The sequence below is a fragment of the Lepidochelys kempii genome, chromosome 7 (assembly GCF_965140265.1).
Source record: "Lepidochelys kempii isolate rLepKem1 chromosome 7, rLepKem1.hap2, whole genome shotgun sequence".
NCBI lineage: Eukaryota > Metazoa > Chordata > Testudines > Cheloniidae > Lepidochelys > Lepidochelys kempii.
The window spans coordinates 57,745,156-57,771,212 of record NC_133262.1 but is presented as its reverse complement, the minus strand read 5'-3'; the positions used below and the strand labels follow the sequence as shown (position 1 = coordinate 57,771,212).

Sequence of the window (26,057 nt, the reverse complement as noted above, 5' to 3'; positions counted from 1 at the left end):
TTTACAAACAAACCACATTACTAGTTGTTCTCTGAGTCTCCCAGTGCTGCCTTGTCTGCAGATCTATTGAGGTCCTTTCCAGTTCTATACTTCTATGATTCTGTGTTTGTCTTTTAGATTGTAAACAAATCTGGACATGCTATTGGTGCTTAGGAAATACAAATAGAATAGCATCTGTTAGCAGGATCGTCAACCTAAGCTCTGTCCTCATTCATCGAGATCTGGAATAAATCAGGAGGGACAAGTAGATTCATAGATACTAAGATCAGAAGGGACCATTATGATCATCTAGTCCGACCTCCTGCATAACGCAGGCCACAGAATCTCACCCACCCACTCCTGCGAAAAACCTCTCAGCCTATTCTCATGGCTTTCAGACTTCTTGGGATATTTTGACACCCTGTACCCCATGTGACACCTAGTACTTCATGTTCACCATTTTTATATGGTTATATTTTGTACAAAGTATATCTTGTGAAGTATTATTTGAAAACTCATAATATGCTGAATATCATCATTATCCCGTTGGAATGTGTGTAATAACAGTGCATGTGAAATTATGAGATTTTTGCTGTATGATTGTGACTGATATATGTTGTAATTCTGGGTAACACCCATAAACCAATTCCTCGGAGACAAAGACACGCTGGCATGCCAGCAAAGTGCTAAAGAGCCATTATCTGCTTAATCGGAAATTCACTAGCAGGGGAGTTGTAAACAAAAAATTTACAATTCTTCTGAAAGACCTGTTGGAGCTCACGTATGCCATGGAACTGCCTGCCCACATGACCCAGCAAGGATTTTTCCAGCACACGAGGGTTGGGGTATAAAGAAGGGGAGGAAAATGCCTCTAGTCTCTTCTCCATTGTTGTTCTGAGCACAGAGAAATAAGGTGAATACCTGAAGAACACTGAACTAAGAGGAATGATCCCAGGTTGAAGGGCACTCCAGCCTGTGAACCGTGAATTGCCTGAAGTAACTGGTGTCATCACAATGATGTTTGCTTCAAATCTTATTTCGCTTGGTAAAGTTTAGGCATTAGCTTGTGATTTTATCTTTTTATTTCTTTTGTAACAAATTCTAACTTTTTATGTCTTACCACTTATAACCACACAAAATCTATCTTTCTCTAGTTAAAAAACTTGTTTTATTGTTTTAGCTAAACCAATGTTTGGGAAATCTCTACTCAGGTCAACTGGGCTAGTGTATATTCATCACCTATTGTTGGAATGGTGGATTATATATGAGCTTGTACTGTCCACTGGGCTACTGAATAGTACAATATGCACATTTCTGGGGGGCAAGGCTGGGACTTCAGGATATGCAGACATCTCCCTGTATCTACACATAGATGGCTGGAAGAGCATTCGCATATTCAGCTGGGAGTGAGCTGCTAGTGGCTGTGAGTGAGCAAAACCTGGAGGGGTTGCTGTTCATTAGCAAAGCAGTATAAAAGGCACCCCAGGCTAGAGAGCTACAGGGACACAGCAGTTTAGCAGTGCAGGTTGCAACTAGAGGAATGTCACAGACATTCTCAGGGCTCACTAATAAACTTACTAATGACTAAGTCTGCGAGTTTGTCACAGCGGTCACAGAAGTCACGGAATCCGTGACTTTCTGTGACTTTTGCAGAGGCCAGTGCGCCTGGCTCTGGGGCTGTACAGGGAGCCACTGTGCCAGGTGCATTGGCCACTGCTGGAGAACTCCTGGGCCAGCGCCCCGCCCCCACAGCAGAGTTTGGGTGTGGAGGGGGTAGGGCCACCTCCCAGCCAATGGGAGCTGTGGAGGTGGCGCACGGAGCTGCCTGGCCATACTTCTGCCTAGTAGCTGAATGAGGGGGATGTTGCTGCTTCCGTGGAGCCCCCTAGGTAAGCACCGCCCAGAGTCTGTCTCACCCCGTCCTGTGCCCCAATCCCCTGGCCCCTCCCATACCCAAACACTGCTGCTTGGGGGAGGGGAGGGAGGCACAGAGCCAGCTAGGGAGCCTGCCGGCCCTGCCAAACTGCCCACAACACCAGCAGAGGTCCCGGGTCATGTGCTGCTGCTCGTGCGCCCCTCTCCCCCCCTGCATCCCCCCTCCCCCAGCACCTGCAGGGCCCCAAGGCAGCACTCCCCTCTCCCCCCCGCAAGTTTTAGTCACGGGTATTTTTAGTAAAAGTCATGAACAGGTCATGGGCCATGACCAGTCCATGACTTTTTTTACTAAAAATACCCGCAACTAAAACATAGCCTTACCAATGACCACTGCCTTACATGTTGCTTGAACAACTGAACTGGCTCGTGAGCCAGAGTTGATGGAGAACTGTGAGCTATCAAGAGAAGGTTTTGATATGGTGAATGCATGCGGGATCTAAAGCATTTAACATTGACTGTAAGACATGGACCATTTCTCCTCTTAATTCATTTTGTCATGGAAGTCCTTCATAACCTGGTGGTTGGCCTTTCTTCAGCTGGTTGTAGCTTTGTGTTTCCAATTAGTTGTCTGATCACTTCCTTAGAGCAGGCAGCAATGCAAGGATTAAGGACTTGATTTACCATGGTACAGATCTGTAATATAATTTTAAGAGACTCTGTGAGCGAGGCTTTTTTTTTAGCCAACACATCACTCTGCTATTTGTCCTTGAAAGTTGTTGTTCTAGTGACTGTCATGTCAGCCAGAAGAGTAGCATCCCTCTCCTGCTTCTCTTTACTTTTAGTCTTTGATAAAGAAAAGGTAGTCTTACATCCAGTGTCAGCACTTATCAGAAAGGTGGCTACAGATTATCGTTTGCTGTAGAAGGTCACCCACCCTGGATTTTTTTCCCTCCATCTCAGATGGGGGAGATTCCTAGATAGTAAGGCCCATAGGGACTGTTGGGCTCGTCTAGTCTGACCTCCTGTATAACATAAGTTGCAGGATTTTCTTGTATTAATTCCTGCTTCAAATCCAATAACTGTGCTTGTGCTAGAGCGTATCTTTTAGCAAAACATTCAACCTTGATTTAAAAATTTCCAGTGATGGAGAATCTACCACTACCTTTGGTAAATTGTTCTAAAGGTTAATTGCCCTCACTGTTGTTAAATTATGACTTATTTCCAGTCTGAATGTGTCTAGTTGCAACTTCCAGCCATTGGTTCTTGTCATTGCCCTTTCTCTGCTAGATTGAAAAGCACTCTATTATCAAATTTCTATTCCCCGTGTAGATACTTACAGACTGTGATCAAGTCAGTCCTTAATTTTCTCTTTGATAAGCTAAATAGATTGAGCTGCTTGACTTTCACTGTAAGACATGCTTTCCAATCCTTTAATCCTTCTTGTAGCTCTTCTCTGAGCAGTCTCCAGTTTATCAACATCCTTCTTGAATTGTGGACACCAGAACTGTACACAGTATTCCAGCAGTGGTCCCACCATTGCCAAAGGCAGAGGTAATCCAACCTCCCCCATCCTACTTGAGATTCATCTGTGTATATATCCAAGGATCACATTAGCCCTTTTCACCACAGTGTTGCCCTTCGAACTCATGTTTAGCAGATGACTTGGCATCTTTTGGATGGGTAGAGAGAATTTCTACTGGAAGAAGATGCCTTTTTTTGAAGGCCTGCACCTCCCCTTTTTGAGGAGCCAGAATGAAGATCTTAAAGCTTTGTGCTTCATGACAGCTAAGCAGTTTTTGCCTTCCTGTTATGGTGTGCCCTGCATCCCATTCAAGTGACACCAAAGATTATTGTAGGTTGATGGCTACTTTGTGTGTGACACTGGAGAATGCCTATGAAAGTTACAGCGTAGCTATATTGTTAATTATGTATGGGTGTTTCTGTGGTTCCGATCACCATGATATCTGAGCTAGTTAGCTACTCGAAGATACATAATACAATCTCTAGTTAATATAATTTCAACCTTCCCTGCTTCCGTTGATGGTGAGTTTTGCCATAGAGCCAATTTAGGCACTTAAAATTAGTCAGCATCTCTCTTCAGCTTTATTTTTTCTACTGTTTTTTCCTTACCTTGTGCTGTTTTTAAAATCTCATTGTTGTGGATTGGTGGCAGGCTGAATTCTAACGAAACATTTTATTCTGGGATTTGGAGAAAGGAGCCCTGACACCACCCATTTTAAAATCGTGCACTGTCAGCATTGTTTGGGGGTTTCGACAACACGGCAAACATTTTTAAATGTTAACTGATCAATTTCTGCCCTTTAACTTGGAGCAAGGAACATCATGAAAATCAACATGTATTGGTACCTCTACTTGAATGGAAGGTCTCAGAGCAGGAAATCCATTCGAATGCATCAGTGGATGCAAACCCCCCAAGCAATCAGTTGCAGGCAAAGTTTTTCATCCTCCTTCCCCTCTACCTCTACAGTAGCTATGTTTCCAAAAGATAGCTGACATTGAAGCTGGTTACTTTGGTTTTAGTTGCACAATCTAGTGTGTTGCCCTCGGCAAGTGGTTTATACAGATGTTCACAGTTTTCTATAAAGCTGAGGCCAAAACAAACAACTGAAATCATTTGGCTGACCCCATAACATCGGAAAAATCCCTTTTCAGCCCTTTTAAGACATGTTTACTGTAACTCAGATGCCTGAAAGTACATTATTTGGGTAATGATTGCAGGTTTGGCTTGTATGCATCCAAGTGAAACGTTCACTGATTTTGCATCTTGAGTTCCCTAAGCAAGCTATTACTGGTACAGCAGTTAAATTAGTTCATTGCTCTTTAAATGCTGCAACATAGCTTCCTTTTTTCCCCTCTCCCTTTGGCTGCTGATCAGCATCAGGCACTAGATTTATTAAAATATCCATTGGCTGAGATTTTCAAGTGTCCCTTGAGATTGGATGCCTCACTTTTTGGGTGTGCAGCTTGAGACAGTAAGGGCCTGATGTTCATATGGGAATTATGGATGTTAATCACCTTTTGACAATCAAGTCACAGGCGACTTAAATTAGGTAAATTAGCGAGACATCCAGTAGTAGTGCCACTTCTGCAAATTAGGGCCATTATGAGTACATACTGGTAGCCTATTTTATTTTCATTTTGTTCCTTTGTTGGGTGGCGGTTGGGGTGTTTTTAAATTAGATTATTTACAGTAGAAAATAGAACAAAGTCTGTTCTTTTTTGGGATTAATTTGAAAACCAGTGGGTATTGGGCTTGTGTTGGTACAAAGTGCTCGGTGCTGTATGTACATTGTTTGCTCATACGATGATGCATGTTGATAATGCAAGTCGATCCTGGCAGAAGAGAGAACTATTTACATATAATCTGCATTGTAAATTTTAAAAAATTCACATGGTTTTAGCCATCCAGAATAGTAATGGATTGATAACCCTATAAACTGTTGTCTGCTGCACACAAGCAGTAGCATTCAAGCTTTCCATACACTATCCCCACAGTGAGTCTCGGCCAAGATCTAGGGTGAGGGGAGAGTTTTGCCTAAAAGGCTCCTCCTCCATAAATTCATAGTGTTTAAGGCCAGAATAGACCATTAGATCACGTAGTCTGACCTGTGTAACATTGGCCATGAAATTACAAGTCTGTATTGAGCCCAGTAACTCGATTCTGACTAAACCATTCCATCCAAAGTGTCTTGATTTGAAACATTAAGAGATGGAGTCTTTACCATTCACCTTGGTAATAGAGACTCACTGACAGTAATGACTGCTGACTCCCCATCCCCTTTTCTCTCTAGGTAGGATTTTTTAATGGTTTAGTTTCCCCTTGATCTTAGGCTCAAGCCTAGGAAAAAAAAATAAACCTGCTAATCAGGCTGAAGCTAGGTACGTGGGCATTTTCAAATTAAGGGCTCCCCCACTGTTTCCTTAAGGACCTTGGTATTCATGCTGGACGCACTTAATATCCATCATTGTTCCATTGTATTTCCTGTGTGTTGCCCCCTAGCAGCCTTCTTTTGTGGTAACTCCATTCAGACACACAGAATAATATCAGCTAGGTAAATTGAGGTGTATATATCATTAATAAAAAATAGTAGAGAGAGCTCCCTCATTCTCCACAGCACTATTCCAGTATTGGTCTCATCAGTGCCATATACAGAGGTAAAATCAGTTCCCTGCTCCTACTCACTGTTTATGCATCTAAGGATAACAAAAAGAAAAGGAGTACTTGTGGCACCTTAGAGACTAACCAATTTATTTGAGCATAAGCTTTCGTGAGCTCACGATGAAGTGAGCTGTAGCTCACGAAAGCTTATGCTCAAATAAATTGGTTAGTCTCTAAGGTGCCACAAGTACTCCTTTTCTTTTTGCAAATACAGACTAACACAGCTGTTACTCTGAAACCTAAGGATAACAGTAGCTCTTTTTGCCACAGCATCACATTGGCAGCTCATATTCAGTTGCTTGTCCGCTCTGACCCCTAAATACTTTTCAGAGTTCTTGCTTTCCAGGATACAGTTCCCCACATTCTGTAGGTATAGCCTGCATTCCTTGTTCCTAGATGAAGAAGTTGGCATTTGGCTGTATGAAAACGCATTTTGTTTGAATGGTCCCAGATCACCAAGTGATCCAGATTACTCTCTATGACTGCTCAGTTATCATTATTTTACCACTCCGCCAATCTTTGTGTTATCTACCAATTTTATCAGCAGTGATTATATATTTACTTCCACATCATTGATGAAAATGTTGAATAGTTTCAGGCTTAGTACAGTTCCCCGTGGAACCCTGCTAAAAACACCCCCGTTCATTGTCGATTCCCGACTGACAACTACTTTCTCAGATCTGTCAGTTAGCTAGTTCTTAATCCACTTAACGTGTAACTCGGTTGATATTATATGCTGCCAATTTTTTAATCAGAATGCTGTGCAGTACTAAGTCAAACATCTTACAAAATCTAAGTACATTACATCTAGTTACCTGTACCAATCAAACTTGTAATCTCATCACAAATTGAAATCAGGTTTCTTTGACAAGACTTATTGTCTACAAAACCAGTTATGGTAGTGATTCATGGGCGTCCTATCCTAATCATTCCAACATCTGGATCTTTGCTCCTTTGCACTCCTGATCAAAGCTGAAAGAATGCTCTCTAACGCTTGTAGAGATTCAGTTTGAAGACTCCAGTGAAGCTTTGATTCACAGTAGACAGATCTGACCTATACAGCACAGCTAAGTGTATACTGTAAGAGAGTTTCACTGAAGTCTAGGACCTTAAGGATGTCCTTCCACCTGGGACAATAAACAAAAACCAAACAACTCTTCCGTTACTGAATGTCTAAAGCTAGCGAAATGCAGGGCTGCTTTAAAACTGCAGTGCAGCAGAACCTTGCTAATTCACACTAATAAATGGGGAAGCCCACTGCTAATTATTAAATTGAGAATCTGCAAATAGATTAACTCTCACACACACAAAAAAAACCCTGCACTTCACTGTATAATGAACAATATTTGAACAGTGGGCTAGAAGGTAATCTTGCAGGGTAAGAGTTGAATGGCTAAGCATATTGCCACCTGACATCAGAAACATGAATGAAGAAACTAGTGGGTCTGCTTGGAGAAGGCTGGCTTTAAGGATTTGTGGATTCTCACAGTGTGAACTTGTTTGGTTCTCACTGTATTTTATACAAACCATGCTCTTTCTTCTTGATCTGAAAATCTTCATGCTTGTTTCTGATGAATACAAAATCATTAATTGTTTGAAATATTTCAGTTTCTTACTAGATTTTAGGGCATCCTCAGAGACTCTCCTAGGCTCTTTTCGTTAGGAACTGTCAGTGTGATAACTCTGCAACATGGTGCAACATCATCATGTTGGGACACAAAGATGTTAGTTTGTGTTGATTTTCTGTCATAAAATCACCATGTGACTGTACCTGTCAATTGTTATGTTTGTACATTGTCTAGCACAGTTATGCCATGACCTGACTAAGACCCACTGCAATATGAATATTGAATAGTAATATACCAAACCCATTTGATGAAGTCCTGCTGGTGGCAAACCCAGGACATGTGCAGGGACAGTGAGGATGAGATAATACACTGGAGGAGCTGGCAGTGTATCCACATTGCCACATGATGTGGGGAGGGCGGGAGGTGTCAGAGTTTGGACCCAGAGCTCCACAGGCCGCAAGGGCTTGGAGCAGTGCAGAAGGCAGTGCCCTCAACTCCTGGAGACAGGGAGGCGCATGGCTCTTCAGCAGTCCTTTCCCTAACCAGAGAGCACCAGCATCCTTGACTGGCATTGACAGGAGCTGTGTGTAGGTCTCTTTGGCTAATGTGAGAAAGTCACAATGATGCAAGGCTCAAGGCTATTGATCGGAGAGAAACTGATCTGGATTCTCAAGGCCATCAATTTATTGAACAAATAGTGATTTACTGCAGTAAGTATCACAGCCTTCTTGTCAGGTCTCTTCTCAATGAGAGAAGTCTGTGGTCGCTCTCTCACCTTCTAACGTACACACAAAAACAACCTGCTCCCCTCCTCCATCTCTGTTAATGTACTCTACTTCTGACCTATTTACAACCACAATGATTTTTCCAATTGGCCCAGCAGGTCTGTGTCAGTGATTCATCACCTGTTACCGGGTGAACGAAACCAGCAGCGTATCACCCTCATACTTCTGCCTAGAGATTTTTAGCCACACAGCACTTAGTAAACCATTCCTTTACGGATTTGTAAGAGGCGAAAGAGTGTTGTAGTGTATAACCGTGCATTCAGGTTGGCCCAGCTCTGTGATTTAATCTTGCATTTGAATAGTTGTATGCATTTTTATACCGTTCGGAGTATCCAGTATCCGAGCTTTGCCTATCCTTTGGCATCATGGCAATGTGTAATTCTTCTGTTTCATGTACAAAAATATAGTTGGGAAGGACAGGGGGAAGAAAACTTGTGCAATTAGTAGCATTAGGTATCAGGCTAAATGTGTTTAAACTAGAGCATGGCACATCCCAAACTTGTAGATCCAAACACACACATTGTTTCTGGGACATTTGATACTTGGGTCTCAATTCTGCAAATGGGGCAAGTAAAATATTGAACTTTGGAGTTTTCAGAATCTGAATTTTGCAGCATGAGCCCATCTGTTAAGAACTGATGTTTTCTGGTTGTTTAAAATTACTGTTCTGAGAAGACCATGCAGTTCCCTAAAATGTTCTTTTGACTTTTTAAGCTAGTAAATTATAGATGCAGATAAGAAACAAGCCACTTGAGTGCTTTTCCTCTCTGAAAAGTGATTCTGCAAAAAATGGAACTGTGGGGCTTCATGTTTGTTCTCCCTATGAAATGTGCTGTGTTTACTACACAAAGATATGTTGTTTTGTTGTTGTTGTTTTTTTTAATGCCATCCCAGCAAGCTTAGCCTGTGCTCCAAATATCATGCTTGGTTCTCTCCTTGCACTTGGCCACAAGTAAGGAGGGTTCTGTAGACTGTCAGTAACACTTATGCAATCCTGTTGCGATGGATGGCTTTACACAGGGGTAACAGATTGGAATTTAGTAAAAGAAGATTAAGTCCCTTTCATTTCTGCCTTGCTGCCTACAGTGAATCTAGCTTACATGCATTCTCTTAAAAAAGAAATCACTCTTTGCTTCTCAGTAAAGGGAGGAAGAGGAGAGAAAAACAAGCAAGTCGGTGAATTATTACCTTTCTGAGCTGGCCTAAACTGGATTCTGTATCTAAGCAAACTGTCTGCTTGCTTACAATGGTCACCCTTACAATTTTTCCAGTGCTACCTTTTGATAACTATAATATTACTGTGGTATTCCCCATGCCTAGTACAGGAGATACTGCCCATGCTGCAGTAACATGATTTAATTACAAAGGCAGTTGAAAAGCTGTCAGCAGAGAAATGAAGGGTAGACTGCCTGTGGAGGAAGCTTTCTTCATTTTGGACTTTGTAGCAGAGACTCTACATCCTTTTCTGAGATCCTGACACTTAACTTCTAGTTTTTAGGGTGTGACAGCAGGGAAGGGGTGGACTGTATTATCAGAGCAGTAGTTACCACCTTTGAAATGCAAAAAAACTGGCACTCCTCCCACCAGAGAAGCCCGTCACAACCCCAACCAAAAGGCAACTCTGCAACCTTCTTGCTTCAACAGCCACTTACAGTATCTAGAGAGAGACCACATATAGCTAAAATTGAAAATATCTCGCATCTCCTCACTCTTGCGTGACTCAAACCCTCTCTCATACATGCGTGCTGTGCTTCTATGTTGATGGGCAGACCACTGCTGTATTGTCAATGGTTTTGATCTGTTATCGCTTAAACTGGAATTGGGAACACTGCAGCATTTTTAGGTGGACACAAACTTTTGCTATTAGATATCCCAGTGCATTGTGATGATGATGCAAATCTTTAGACCCACGTAAAAAAAACCCAGAAAATTAAATTATTTTTCTGGCAGCTGGCAAATCCATAATAAAACCGGCCAGGCCAGTCAAATACTGGCCAGGGGATAACACTAGTTGCAGCTCTATATACTCCATAACAATTGAATCCCTGCAATTTTATGGGCCATAAGTAACTATGAAGATTCTAAGATCCTGGATGGGGAGGGCACTGAGGTCTCCTGATCAGAGCTGTCCATAATTCGTGAATCAACGAGCAAGAGACCAGAGTCACAAATACATTGTAGGACACACAGGCTACCCTGAGAATTGCTGCAGAGGGCATAGCAATCCTTTGGTAAATAACTACGTCGATATACCTAAGTAGGGAAATTAGACTGCTTGATGGTTTCCTTTTTATACATATAATACTTTAAAAAACATTAGGAATGCCAAGTACAGGTGTTCCCTGGTGTTACTGGAGGACTAGGTAGAGGTCTCAAATATGAATGTGCTCCTCCCTTAATTGAAGATGAATGTTTAATATTAACAATGAGAACTTTTGCCCCAGCTGTTAATTCAGACCTCTGAATTAAATAGGCTGTAAAATGCCACACACACACACACAAAAAGGTTTTTAAATAAAATAAAAATAAATGAATAAAAATGGTTTTGCCTCTGAAAAATGTCGCTGATGTCATAAACTTACTGCTTTCTCCAGTCGCCCAGAGTTTTTCCAAGGAAAAACAGGCTAGACAAGGCCTTCATTTCTAATGTTAAAATATTTTAAAATTTGAGTAGAAACCTGTTTTCCTTGACTAAAAATCAGAAAACAAGCAAAAAAAAATAAAAAGTACAAACCACCTTTTTTCTCCCCTCAGTGTACAGGTTGTGGGAGGAGGGGCACAGGTCTTTTTTTGTTTTTAAAAGCAGTCCTTGCCTTTCTACTAGTTTTACACTTACAAAGGCAGCTGAAAAGCTGTCAGCAGAAAAATGACGAATAGACGAGGCGGAAACTTCATTTTGGACTTTGTAGCACAGGGCCGTCCCTACCCATACGCAAAGCACGCAGCTGCACAGGGCACCAGGAAATTTGGGGCACCAAATTTCCTGGTGCCCTGCACAGGTGTGTACTGCTCCAGCCCCTGGTCTGGCTCTTCACCGCCCCTGCCCCGCCCAGGGCCGGAGCAAGGATGTTTTGCACCCTAGGCGAAACTTCCACCTTGTGGCCGCCCCCCCACCCCCAGGAGCCCTGTGGCAGCTCGCCGCTGCCCCCCCTACCCCTCCGGCCCGGGGAGCCGTACAGCAGCTCCCCGCTGCCGCCGCTCCCCCCTCCCTCTCTCCCCTGCCCAGGGAGCCATGCAGCAGCTCCCTGCCCCAGCTCACCTCTGCTCCACCTCCTCCCCGAGCACGCCGCCGCCACTCCACTTCTCCTGCCTCCCAGGCTTGCGGCGCCAATCAGCAGTTTGGCACCGCAAGCCTGGGAGGGAGAGAAGCAGAGGGGCGAGGCGTGCTTAGGGGAGGAGACGGAGCAGAGGTGAGCTGGGCTGGGAGCGGTTCCCCTGCCTTCCCCGGACCCCCCTGCCCGAGCTCACCTCCGCTCCACCGCCTCCCTGGAGCATGCTTTTGGCCACCCCCAACCACTTGGCGCCCTAGGTGGCTGCCTAGTTTGCCTGGTGGTTGCACCGGCCCTGTCCCCGCCCCCGCTCCCCTGAGCTCTGCAGCAGCCAGCAGGGCTGGGGCCTGCACTCACCGTCAGCGGAAGTGCAGAGACCCAGCCCCAGCCGCACCGCCAGTGAGTACTGGGGGGGTGTTTCCCCGTCTCCCAAGCCAGCCAGCCCTCCTGCCCCCCGTGGAGGCCTGGGGCCAGCCACCCCCAGCAGAGGCCTGGGGGGGGAAGGGGGCTGCGTGGGGCCCCAGAACAGCTAGGGACAGCCCTGTTGTAGCAGAAACTCTACATCCTCTGGAATCCTGGCACTAAGAGGCCTACAACAATAACAACAACAATTAACAATCATGGTGACTTTGATTTTTGAGGTGAGTGAGAGCTGCTAGGATGTAATCCAAGTAATAGGAGTCTTTCTACTGACTTCATTAGGTTTTCAGTTAGGCCTATAATGTCTGTACTTTCAGATTCAAACTTCACCACAGTTTTGGCTCAGTCCATTGTAAAGATAGAGGCATCTGTGAAGTTTGGATTATCCAATCTCCAGTTAGTGCATTCCTCTTAAAATGTATTTGTTCATGTCTTAAGACTGGGTTCATTTCCTGCTGTTAATTTTGGATGTGATCATGTTTTTTATTTTTCAATTCTAAAGAACCACTTCAGTTCTGCTTTGTAGCATAGTTCCTTTTCCTTCTTTTTACCCACATTCAGGAGGGAGTGGTCCATCTAGGTCCTGCAAATGCAGTCTGTAGTGTGGTATTTAAGTGGAATCTTCAGAACTCTGACACATTTTCTGAGGCCAAAATGCAGAACAAGGATCCAAACCAGTGGATGTGAGCAGTAACGACGAAGGAAACTATATTTGCCCCACGGTTATTATGCCATTTGGACATGCAGTTACATAGTTTACATGAAGAAAAGGAGTACTTGTGGCACCTTAGAGACTAACCAATTTATTTGAGCATGAGCTTTCGTGAGCTACAGCTCACTTCATCGGATGCATACAGTGGAAACTGCAGCAGACTTTATATATATATACAGAGAATATGAAACAATACCTCCTCCCACCCCACTGTCCTGCTGGTTTACATGCTCTATTCAGTAATTTAAATGAGTGAACTGGGCAATCAAGGCGTTAAAGGAGCAATCAAGGAAGAAAAGACTTGCAGAAAAGCTAAATTAATTCTTTGCATTGGTCTTCACGGTAGAGGATGTGTGGGAGATTCCCACACCTGAGCTGTTCTTTTTCTGTGACAAATCTGAGAAATTATCCCAGATTGAGGTATCAGTGGAGGTGGTTTTGGAACAAATTGATACATTAAATGGTAGTAGTCGCCAGGATGAGATGGTATGCGCCCAGGAGTTCTCAAATATGAAATTGCAGAACTACTAACTGTGGTATGTAACCTTTTGCTTAAACGAGCCTCTCTGTGTGATGACTGGAGCATAGTTAATGTAATGCTGACTTCTTCTTTTTTTTTTTAAAGGCTCCAGAGGCAATCCTGGCAATTACAAGCCAGCAAGCCTAACTTCAGTACCAGGCAAATTGGTTGAAACTATAGTAAAGAACAGAATGATCAGACACATAGTTTAACACTATTTGTTAGTCAGAATTTGAAGAGTCAACACAGCTTTTGTAAAGGGAAATCATGCTTCACCAATCTATTAGAATTCTTTGAGCAGGTCAACAAATGCAGGCAAAGGTGATCCAGTGGATAGTGTACGTGGACTTTCTGAAAGCCTTTGACAAAGTCCCTAACCACACACTCTTAAGCAAAGAAAATCTGTACAGCATTCTCAAAAGACAACTTTGGGAGCTTAAATTCATTAGTTTGCTAGACATTAACAATCATGGACTGAATAGAGACACTGGATTTATGGCTGTTATGGATTGTTGTAATAAACCTATAACCCACTAATAAACCACCTAACTGCTGTAGTCTACCCCCAACCCCCTTCCTTTCCTCCCTATGACTGGAGGGGTGTTAAACAGCCATTTCATCTTGAACGGTCCCTTGAAATATATGTTAGCTACTTTATGCTAAATAATGTGTGCCACCTTGTGTTTAGCTGTGACACTCTGAGGCTATGTCTACACTAGAGACCTTACGGTGGCACAGCTGTACCGCTGCAGCTGCGCTGCTGTAAGGTCTCCTATGTAGCTGCTTTATGCCGATGGGAGAGAGCTCTCCCGTTGGAATAATTAAGCCACCGTGAACGAGTGGTGGTAGGTATGTTGGCAGGAAAGCATCTCCCACTGACCTAGCATTAGCCACGCCAGTGCTTTTATCGGTGAAACTTATATCGGTCCGCGGTGTGGTGGGTTGTTTTTTTTCACACCCCTGATCTACAGAAATTTTACCAACAAAAGTGCTAGTATAGACATAGTATGAGTATGTTTCCCAGACCTGGAGAAGAGCTCTCTGTAAGCTCGAAAGCTTGTCTCTCCCACAAACAGAAGTTGGTCCAATAAAAGATATTGCCTCACCCACCTTGTCTCTCTATAGTCATGGGACCAACATGGCTACAACTACGCTGCATACTTAAGCAAAGTAGGCAGTCATGGAATATAAGAGAGAAGGTCCTCTCCTGTATCAGGAACTGGTTAAAAGATAGGAAACAAAGGGTAGGAATAAATAGTTTTCAGAAGAGAATGAGGTAAGCAGTGAGATCCTCCAAGGATCTGAACTTGGACCGGTGCTGTTCAACATGTTCGTAAATACTATGGAAAAAGGGGTAAACAGAATTGGTAAAGTTTGCAGACATAGAAAATTATCCAAGATAGTTAAGTCCAAAGTAGACTGCAAAGAGTTACAAAGTGATCTCACAAAAACTGATGGGATCTAAATTAATTATTACCACTCCACAAAGAGATCTTGGAGTCATTGTGGATAGTTCTCTGAAAACATCTGTTCAGTGTGTAGCAGCGGTTGAAACAGCTAACAGAATATTAAGAATCACTAGGAAAGGACTAGATAATAAGACAGTAAATATCATAATGCCATTATATAAATCCAGGGTACACCCACACCTTGAATATTGTGTGAAGTTCTGATCATCACATCTCAAAACAGATATGTTACCATTGGAAACGGTACTGAGAAGGGCAACAAAAGTGATCGGGGTATGAAACCACTTCCATATGAAGAGGGATTGAACAGTCCCAGACTTTTTAGTTTGGAAAAGAGATGACTAAGGGGGGATATGATAGAGGTCTATAAAATCATGAATGGTATGGAGAAAGTGAATGAATAAATGTTGTTTACCCCTTCACATTACAGAAGAACCAGGGGCCACCTGATGAAATTAATAGGCAGCAGGTTTAAAACAAACATAATACATACTTCACACAAAACACAGTCAACCTGTGGAACTCATTGCCAGGAGATGTTGTGAAGGCTAAAATGTAACTGGGTTCAAAAAAGAATTAGATAAGTTCATGGAGGGTAGGTCCATCAATGGCTATTAGCCAAGATGGTCAGAGAGACAACCCCATGCTCTCGGTGTCCCTAAGCCTCTGACTGCCAGATGCTGGGACTTGACAATAGGAAACTGATCACTGGATAATTGCCCTGTTCTGTTTATTTTTCTCAGAAACAGCTGGCACTGGCCACTGTTGGAAGACAGAATAACGGGGCTAGACCATTGAATCATAGTATCATAGAATATCAGAGTTGGAAGGGGGCTCAGGAAGTCATCTAGTCCAACCCCCTGCTCCAAAGCAGGAACAATCCCCAACAAATCATCCCAGCCAGGGCTTTGTCAAACCTGATCTTAAAAACCTCTAAGGAAGGAGATTCCACCATCTCCCTAGGTAACGTATTCCAGTACTTCACCACCCTCTTAGTGAAAAAGTTTTTCCTAATATCCAACCTAAACCTCCCCCACTGCAACTTGAGACCATTACTCCTCGTTCTGCCATCTGCTGCCACTGAGAACAGTTTAGATCCATCCTCTTTGGAACCCCCTTTCAGGTAGTTGAAAGCAGCTATCAAATCCCCCCTCATTCTTCTCTTCCGCAGCCTAAATAATCCCAGTTCCCTCAGCCTCTCCTCATAAATCATGTGTTCCAGTCCCCTAATCATTTTTGTTGCCCTCCGCTGGACTCTCTCCAATTTTTCCACATCCTTCTTGTAGTGTGGGGCCCAAAACTGGACACAGTACTCCAGATGAGGCCTCACCAATGTCGAATAGAGGGGAACAATCACGTCCTTCGATCTGCTGGCAGTGCCCCTACTTATACAGCCCAAAATGCCATTGGCCCTCTTGGCAACAAGGGCACACTGTTGACTCATATCCAGCTTCTCGTCCACTGTAACCCCAAGGTCCTTTTCTGCAGAACTGCTGCCTAGCTATTCAGTCCCTAGTCTGTAGCTGTGCATGGGATTCTTCCGTCCTAAGTGCAGGACTCTGCACTTGTCCTTGTTGAACCTCATCAGATTTCTTTTGCACCAATCCTCTAATTTGTCTAGGGCCCTCTGTATCCTATCCCTACCCTCCAGCATATCTACCTCTCCTCCCAGTTTAATGTCATCTGCAAACTTGCTGAGGGTGCAATCCACGCCATCCTCCAGATCATTAATGAAGATATTGAAGAAAACCGGCCCCATGACCGACCCTTGGGGCACGCCGCTTGATACCGGCTGCCAACTAGACATGGAGCTATTGATCACTACCCGTTGAGCCTGACAATCTAGCCAGCTTTCTATCCACCTTATAGTCCATTCATCCAACCCATACCACTTTAACTTGCTGGCAAGAATACTGTGGGAGACTGTGTCAAAAGCTTTGCTAAAGTCAAGGAACAACACGTCCACTGCTTTCCCCTCATCCACAGAGCCAGTTATCTCATCATAGAAGGCAATTAGATTAGTCAGGCATGACTTGCCCTTGGTGAATCCATGCTGACTGTCCCTGATCACTTTCCTCTCCTCTAAGTGCTTCAGAATCGATTCCTTGAGGACCTGCTCCATGATTTTTCCAGGAACTGAGGTGAGGCTGACTGGCCTGTAGTGCCCCAGATCCTCCAAGATGGGCACTTCATTAGTCTTTTTTCAGTCGTCCGGGTCCTCCCCCGATCGCCATGAGTTTTCAAAGATAATGGCCAATGGCTCTGCAATCACATCCGCCAACTCCTTCAGCACTCTCGAATGTAGCGCATCCGGCCCCATGGACTTGTGCTCATCCAGCTTTTCTAAATAGTCCCGAACCACTTCTTTCTCCACAGAGTGCTGGTCATGTCCTCCCCATGCTGTGCTGCCCAGTGCAGTAGTCTGGGAGCTGACCTTGTTCATGAACACAGAGGCAAAAAAAGCATTGAGTACGTTAGCTTTTTCCACATCCTATGTCACTAGGTTGCCTCCCTCATTCAGGAAGGGGCCCACGCTTTCCTTGACTTTCTTCTTGTTGCTAACATACCTGAAGAAACCCTTCTTGTTACTCTTAACATCTCTTGCTAGCTGCAAGTCCAAGTGTGATTTGGCCTTCCTGATTTCACTCCTACATGCCTGAGCAATATTTTTATACTCCTCCCTGGTCATTTGTCCAATCTTCCACTTCTTGTAAGCTTCTTTTTTGTGTTTAAGATCAGCAAGGATTTCACTGTTAAGCCAAGCTGGTCACCTGCCATATTTACTATTCTTTCTACACATCGGGATGGTTTGTCCCTGTAACCTCAATAAGGATTGATCTGACCTTGTATGGCCAGTCTTATGGTGATGAAATTAAGCACCCACTTTACACACCTGATCATATATTAAATTGCCATCAGTTGTCTTCAGAGTTGAAATCACACTTCAATTTGCAATTGTTTTACCTGCTATGGTTTACAAGCAACTTCTTACCATTACTACAGCTGAAAAAGATTAGAGAAAAACATCTCCTTTTTTCTGTTTGTTTTGTGCATTGACAGCATTTTGGATGTAGTCAGTGTTTGAGTTGATGGTTCGTACCCTTTGCAGAATTTAACGTTTTGTGGTTTTATTATTTATCCAATAATAGCAGCAGAGCTGAAACTGAGCAGGCAGTGAATAGGTGCGTGCACAGAAAGAAGGGTGATGCTAGTCATCTAAGGCTATGTCTACACTTGCAGAGTTTTTGCACTGTCAGTTTCAACAGTGATAGTGAACCAGTGAAAGAAAAGCACTGGTTTGTGTACTCACTTCCACAGGTGTCCGAGAGTGTTTACATTTGTAACACTTCCATCAGGATGAGAGCAGCACACTGAGGGCAGCTATCCCACAGTGCAGCTCTCTCCCCTTTATCAATAGGCGAAGTGGGGAGGGAGTGATCACCGGGCATCCTGGGTCCCTGCACAGCCTCCTCTCCCCAAACACTGATCAGCGCTAGTTGCTCAGCATTGCTCTAAGCTGGGGATCATTTGCTCTGCGGAGCAGGCATTGTCACCTGGCCAGATGATAAGTGAGCACTTGCCAAGAAAACAGGAAAGGGAGTTTCAAAGATCCATGGGGCTTTACAGGGGGAAGGGGTGGATGTCTGTTTACCTAGCATCAGAGCTGCTTGCCAGAGTGGTCACCTAGGCATTGTGGGTTATTCTGCAGAGGCTAAAAGCTCCATAAACCGGAAGAACGTGTCTTCACTTGCACATCACCGCAAAAGCATCACCGATAAGAACTGTACGCCTCTCGTGGAGGTGGTTTTCTTTTTGCGGTGAAACTTCTGAGTCTCACTGCAAAAAGTCAATGGCAAGTGTAGATGTGTCCATGGTTTTTGCACAATAAAGGGACTTTTTCCACTTTAAATGGCAAGTGTAGTCATGCCCTAACTGTCCACTTGTGTTCTTCTTCTTCCTCTGTTGTATCCACTTCTTGCCTCCCATCTTACATTATAAGTTCTTTGGGGCACGAGCTATCTCTATGTTCTTTGTGTGCTTGGTGCAACAGGGCTCTGATAGGCGAATGGGCCCATTAGGAGCCAATGCAACATAAATAATAATAGTGAGAGGTGGGCCAGTCATTGGAGGTATTGTTGTCAAGCCTGTCCAAAACATCCTTCTGCATGTAAACAGGGAAGCTGATAGCAAATCCACAACATACTGTTTTAAAAGGTCCTTTCTCAGAAAACTGACTTTATACAAATCAACCTGTGTCCCTTTAACATTTGGGGCCATTCACAAGTCACATAGAGATGCCATTTCTGGGTATGGCAGCCCAAGGTTGATTTGCATTGGGAAGGTTATCTTTGCAATCACAAGCGTTAGAAACTTCATTTAAACAAATAAAAGCTCATTGTTCGTGTGACGGGGCAGTGTTGGTTGGTGGCATCCCCACTTCTAGGGAACTTCCAGTGCTCCTGGTATGGAGTTTCTGTACTTTGTCACAGTCTGCAGAATCTAAATGTGTCCATAAGTCCCAAAAGCTGTAGCAAGCAGCCCAGCATGCGAACTGGGAGTTTAAATAACTCCTTATCTAGATAGCCTCCATTTCCTTATGCAAAATTTTGCATTAAATCATAGAAGTTAGGGGTTGAAGCAAGGAATTTCATAGCTCCTGCAGTCCCTTCCCTGCTTGCCATAATTCTCCACGTTCCATCTTTACAGTACACTTTCTAGTGCCTTTTCCCCGTCTGTTTTTAAAAAGTCTCAAGCAATATGGCTTCCATCACTTTCTCTGGGAGACTGTTTCATAGCCTAGAATATTTCACTGTCAAGAAATTCTTCCCGATACATCATGTTACCTTCTCTTCATTTCATCCTGTTATACCCCTCTGTACTATCCAAAACAATTCCTTTCCCTCCTTTCGATTTAAACCTTTCAAATATTTGTGGACTGTTACTAGAACTGAGTAAATAATTGATCCCCTCCTCCCCATTTGGTGGCTGAATAAAAAAAATTTTAAAAAATTGAGTGTTGCCTAAAACTTACTTTTTCTTTTCGTTTCACTTTGTTTTGGGCATATTTTTCCTCTTTAAAAAACAAACATTTCAAAATGAAAATGTCAAAATTTTTCAACCTTCCCCCCCCCCTTCATTATTTTTCCCCAGACAAAAGTATTTGCTGAATTTGACCCCTATCTGCAAATAGTGTTGGTTGATCCAAAACTGCATTTTCAGTGAATAATCTATTTGTCCAGAAAATTTCACCCAGCTGTAACTGTTATTTTGTCCCCCTTAGTCAAGTTGTACTTTTTCAGTCTTTCCTCACAAGTCCTTCCCTCCAGCTCCTGACCATTTTCACTGCTCTCTATTTACAGTCTTCATTTTGACAATAACTAATAATGAAACGCCCAGAATTTCCTTTGAAATGACTGACAGTATTCGAGGTGAGATCACAGCACCTCCAGGCAAATTAGGTCTAGATTGCTCCATAATGAAAGCACGTTAATCATGTTGCTCCTTAATTTGGACTGTTATACCTATGATTTTCTGACCTATGACAAATGAAGAGCATAAATAGTTACATTACTTGAGTCCATTAGCTAAGATGCAAGGAAGTGACCCATTTTACCACCAATATTTAAAAATGTTTTACCAGTCAGATGTTAATTAACCTCCTCATACTGCAGGTTTCAGGTTCTGTTACAGTGTTTAGCATAAACATCAGAGAGTTATGATTGGTAGCACAGAATTTTTCATAAGGTCTGAAACTGTGATTTGTGCGAAATGAGCAGATGGCCTAGTGAAGAATTTCCCCAGGAGACTGCAGTTATTCAAAAATGAGATAGAGGCTGTACAAGGTTTGACTGTAAAATTAACTGGCTGGCCAGTGGTATCAGTATTTAACAAAAATGATTCAGCCTGGCCCTAGCATAATGCTGCACACAGTATTTTATGTCTCACCTAATAACTGCACATGAATGAAAGACAGTTTTGCTATGTAGGGTCGTTTTGCCAAACTGATGTTTCTGCTGTATCTTTCTGCTTACAGTGGCAACGCTATAAATCTTCAGGCATGTGGTGATGCTATAGAGCTGCTGTTAATTTTAAAAGATCACTTACTTGGCAATTTGAGGACTATTCTCTTTTGAATTAAGAAAATAAATGTAATGTTTTATTTTCAAGCCAAAGGAGTTACCAGTACTGCTAACCCCAAGCATTCAAACAACATAAAGGATGCCCTCAAAAATCATGAGGTTGACTTTAACATCCTGAAATCTTTTTAAAGTGATAACTTTGGGGTTCCTTTTATTTAACTTCTGGGTTTAGACACATTAGTGTTCTGTTTCCAAGATTTTTTTCCTGCAACCAGGAGAGCTATAAACTTACTTTTTTTTTTTTTAAAAGAAAGTTCAGATTCTTAAGTAATCATATTGTTCAGGTACAGGGGCTTTAAGGAAAATGCCAAAATATCGCAAGGCTCATAATCAAATTATGAGAGTTGGAAACCCTGAGTTAATTTAAAGCAGTGGTTCCAAAAATTTTCAGTTGCTCCCACTCAGCTACCCAACCCTCGGTTCGTGCCCCCTGGAAGGCACAGTCAGGAGCCGGGACCAAGAGCTGCGGTCAGGAGCGGGGGCTGGGAGTGGGGGCTGGGGAGTTGGGCTGGAGTCTGGGGCCGCAAGCCGGGGGCCATGGCTGAGCTTGGAGCTGCAACTGGGGTCGGGGCAGAGGTAAAGCAGAGCTGGGGGCAGAGCAGGTCTGGGTGGCCCTGGTCTGGGCCCCGCCTATCCCCAAACATTCCTCTGGTTGTGCCTCACAGTTTTGGGGACCACTGGTTTAAAGGAATCCTTCAGAAAGAAATGGCCCTCCTTATCTTTTATAAAGATATTTCATTACTCATGAATTCTTCATGGAGGTTCCTTTCTAAGGGGCCAAATATACTATAAAACTCTCATTAGCCATGTTTTTAATTGAAATAACCAATGAAGAACAAATAAATTGTGAACAATATTTAATTACTCCCATGCTTGCATCAACATGTGTTCTGGTTTGTTTCTCATGGAACGGTTACATTCCTGTTGTAGAACATAATGGGCCTAATGCCACAATCCTTGTGCAGGCAAGAGGCCAGTGATAGCAGTGGGAGTTTAATTGACTTAAGGACTGGTAATAGAGCCCTTTGTTTCTCTTGCTACAGGGTCCATTTAAACTGAATGTATGTTCTCCATTTGATGCTTGTGCACACCTCTTAAACATAAAAGTGTATATATAGAAGGAAAAATAGACCCCATAGCCATTGACGTGAAACACTCATGTATCCAAAGGGGGATAACAGATTTGCCAATGAAGATATTTAAAGAAACTATATAAAATGGCATCTTAATCAACAGATCTGTCCCCCTATATATTAATTCACAGCTCTGCATTCTTATAACAAACACCTTTGTATAGTTCTTGTCACCCCTGTTAGCTCCGCAGACCAACACAGTTCTGGGAGGGGAAGCTGGATTTGATTCTTGCTCATACCTTATCAACAGACTTGTTAATAAAATTCCAGTTGCAGAACCAAATTGAAGACCATGTAGTTGCACAGGAATAACAGAGGGCAGAATTATAGTATATGGAATGTGTATTACTGGTGGTGATGCATGCACCAAAAAATAGAGCTGGTCTTTTGGGTCTCAGATGGAGTTCGCAGGACTGACATTCAGAGAAAACCTATTTTACTTGTAAACTAAGCAAATTTGATCTGGGACCATTAAGACGCAGTAAGTATGTTACCCGGCGATGCCATTGTTAGTCGCTTTTCAGAGTAGTGCCGCATTGCCTGAGAATATTGCATGAACTCTGACAGACGGAAATTAGTATAAGTGACCTTGTTTCTTAGAAAACTTTAAATGCCATATTTCAGATATTGCAATATCTTGAAAATAATCTAAATGTTTTTTGGGCAGTAATCCCCTACTTAAACGGCCTTTGATATAGTAATATCTGAGCACTCCAGACCTTTTCTTTTCTTTTCTTTTTTCCTCCAACTAACGATGTGTATTTCTGTTGGCTTCCTTCTTGAAAAGGGAGAGGTTTTTAATCTTGAGCAGTCTTACCTATGTCTATGCTGCACTAACACTTATCACACTATATATAATGTAGAAGAAAGTGGCATACCTTTGAGGAAAGAATGGATTGATGGGGCACACTAACTTAGATCGGACAGCTCTTGCTGGCCCCAGATCCTTTCCCTCTAGTGTAAGGCAAAGTCTACCCTACCCCTTATGTCAGTGTAACTTTTGTGTCGCTCAGGGGTGTGACTAAACCACCCCCTGGAGTGACATAAGTTACATCGACCTAAGCAGCAGTGTGGACAGTGCTAGGTCAGCAGGAGAGCTTCTCCTGCCGACATAGCTGCCGTTGTTCGTTAGGGGTGGATTAATTAAATTGATGGGAGAGCTCTCTCCTATCAGCTTAGAGCAGCTATACTAGAGAATTTACAACGGCACAGTGCACCAGTACATAGCCTAAACCTTTGTGTTCCTGTTAGTAAAATAGGAGTAGCAAGAGAGGGATGGAGAAAAGGACAGTTAGGGCCAGATTTTTAAAAGTGAAGAACTGTAGGGCTTTATGCAAAAATGTGCATGCAGCTGCACATTTAATTTGCATGCAGTTACTACAGTTGTGTTTGCAAATGATTTTATGCATGACGCCAGTCTTGCAGCTTTCACAGTTTTTATTGTGAGTCTTGTGAGACGGGGCATTTTTCTTAAAGCAGAATGACCAGTCCGGTGACTAAAGCCTATTTGCATATAAAAGAAATCTTTGGTAAAAAAGGGAATGACGCCACTTGAACCGCTCAGTGTAGAAGAGAACTGGGGATGGAATGGATGTGCTGCGGCAATGTCAGATCTTCCTGGAAGCAAGTGGTAGTGAAGAGAAACTGGAGAGAATGCTCCCACACTGCTACATGCAGCAGCTGCGGAGGCCCTGGAGATCAATGATCTATTCCAGTGGGAGCATGACAGGGCCTGCACATGGCTAGCTAAAGTCATTCAAAAATTCTGAGACTTCCATGATCCCTGCAAAAATGTCCTGTGCTTTGATGCTGTCAAAAATTGATAGCAGCTCGGCAGCGGGTGTGCTGTGAGTCCTGCTTATTGTGCTGACTGTTTCCCCGTGCTCTGTCGCATTCATCGTATACTGACACTGGTAGCTCTTTGGGGCAGGGACCACCTTTTTGTTCTGTTTTTACAGTGCCTAGTACAGTAGAGCTCTGATCCATGCCTGTGGCACCGAGGTGCTATCACAGTACAAATAATAAATCATAATACTAAAGCCACCTTTTCTTTACAAGAAACTACCTGCCAGGTGAGAACATGGACTCTTGTGTACAGACCTGCTTAATAAAGCTACGTCATGTGAATTTGAACAGTTAACAGATGGACCAATTAGAGACCAAATTGTTTGTGGTATAACCAAGTCAGAGCAAAGTCATTGCAAGGAACAGATTTGAAATATTGCAGATAACAATAGGTATTGTTCAACATGCCACCACGCTAATCATGCCTGCAAATACAGCACATGAAGATTAGCCTTAAATTTGCACATGTAGTTGTGCTTCCTCCCTTCTGAAACAAGGTCCTTAAAGCCCTAAAACAAGGGATAGTACTGCAGTAGTTCTCAAAGTTATGCCAAGACATCTGAACTCTGTGCCCAGAGAAGAAGCCTGTTAATTTGGTTGGTTGTTTGTCAGTGTGGGGGAGGGGACAGTGAGATTCTTCCCCCTCCCTTAAATTCCTCTAAACAATCTGTTCCTGCTTTCTAATGGTCAATTAACTTACCAGCCAGAGAACATATTTCCCCACTCCTCTTCCTCCTCTTCTATTGTATTTTACTGTGGTTTGCATAATTGTTTGCTTTCTATAACCCATGTTATTTACATCCATCCTCAATGTTGAGATCTTTGTGGTTTCCCTAACCCACCACCCCAAGGTGATGATAAACAAACTACAGATTCACGGTGTACATTTACTAGGATTGTATAATCTGGTTGTAGGGCTCAGTGCTAAACATGATCTCTTCTGACTGTATCTTTGTGGCTCTGTGCATCTGAAGAGGTCATTTAAAAACAAACAACCTTGCTTCCTTTCGTGATTTTCTTTCCTATATGTTAGTCACTCTGCTCATTGGACTCTGGGAGATTTTATATGATTCACCTCACAAGACTTGCTAAGGATTTTTACACTACAAACTGCTGGTTTTGGTAGGGGGAGATGAAGATCAGCTGCTGGAAGGAATGAAGCATGTTCTTGGGAGTTCTCATGCGTTATTTATCACAGGCGTTTTTCATTGGGATCAGCTGGAGGAAGTAGTTAGTCCGGTTTGAGCAACATTCGTGTTATACTTAGGGGGCTTAAACAAGCCCAGGCAAGTGCAGTACCAACTCTTTCTCTTCATCTGCAGGCAAATGTAGGGCAGTCAGCAGCTGTGCTTCCACAGCTCCCCTCTCTTTAGTCTGGATAGCAGGAGTCATGCAAGAAGGAGAAGCCACACTAAGGATACACATATGCATTCGTGCTGGGAAATGAAGCTTCAGGTAGGAAACTGCCTTGTCAGCAGAGTATCTTGGCTTATAGTTCGCTGTAAGGATGGCATTAAGCTTTGCAGAACAAATCTTTGTGTAAAGTAAGGCAGTCTATCAAGACGGCCTACTGTTGAGACTCCTCATTAGCAAGCTGCTCCAACAATCCCTTTCTGTGTGATTCGTTATTAGAATTGAACAAGGTAACTGGATTTTTTTAAAAATACTCCATTTCCAATTTGTGCTAGCATTCTCTCCTTCATAAGTCAGTAATCCTGAGAGAGAGAGAACATGCTGCCTTCTAACTTTCATATGTTAATGCTAAAATACGCTGAAACTGTATTAGCACTTTTATCAATATTTAAAAATGTGGGGGTAACATTGAGAAGATCCTGCTAAAATATAACTGAATGAGCGAGTGTGGAAAACCCCAATTTCCAATGATGCATCTCCAGAATGCTGGCAGAATCTATTTTAAGTCATGTTCATTTTCTGCTAGATCCATGTTCTAATGCTGAGTGAAGAGTTCAGCATAAGATAGAGAAGGAGATTTACAAAACCTCATGGAACAATAACAAAGGGTCTTTGTTCTATTTCTGAACATTATTTGCATTGCTCTGTGTGTGACAGAGAGACACTGATGTGATTTCATTTGGCAAGTACGTTCGAATATTGTCATTTGCTTTGTGTGTCTTGTTTAGTATGGATGCTGTCCCTAGCTG

The 26,057-nt window shown here is 43.0% G+C and overlaps 1 protein-coding gene across 6 annotated transcripts in view; it reads left to right on the top strand.

Annotated features, from left to right (window-relative positions):
- The window catches only part of MARCHF8 (membrane associated ring-CH-type finger 8), a 172,119-nt gene that overhangs the window by 58,894 nt on the left and 87,168 nt on the right, over positions 1 to 26,057 (top strand). Inside the window, exon 2 of one of the 6 annotated variants that reach the window (XM_073353002.1) lies at positions 25,218 to 25,350. The exons of the other annotated variants lie outside the window; for them this stretch is intronic. Within the exon in view, the coding sequence (XP_073209103.1) occupies positions 25,321 to 25,350 (30 nt within the window). The 5' untranslated portion in view covers positions 25,218 to 25,320. The remainder of the gene's footprint in view (positions 1 to 25,217; positions 25,351 to 26,057) is intronic. 6 annotated transcript variants of the gene reach the window in all.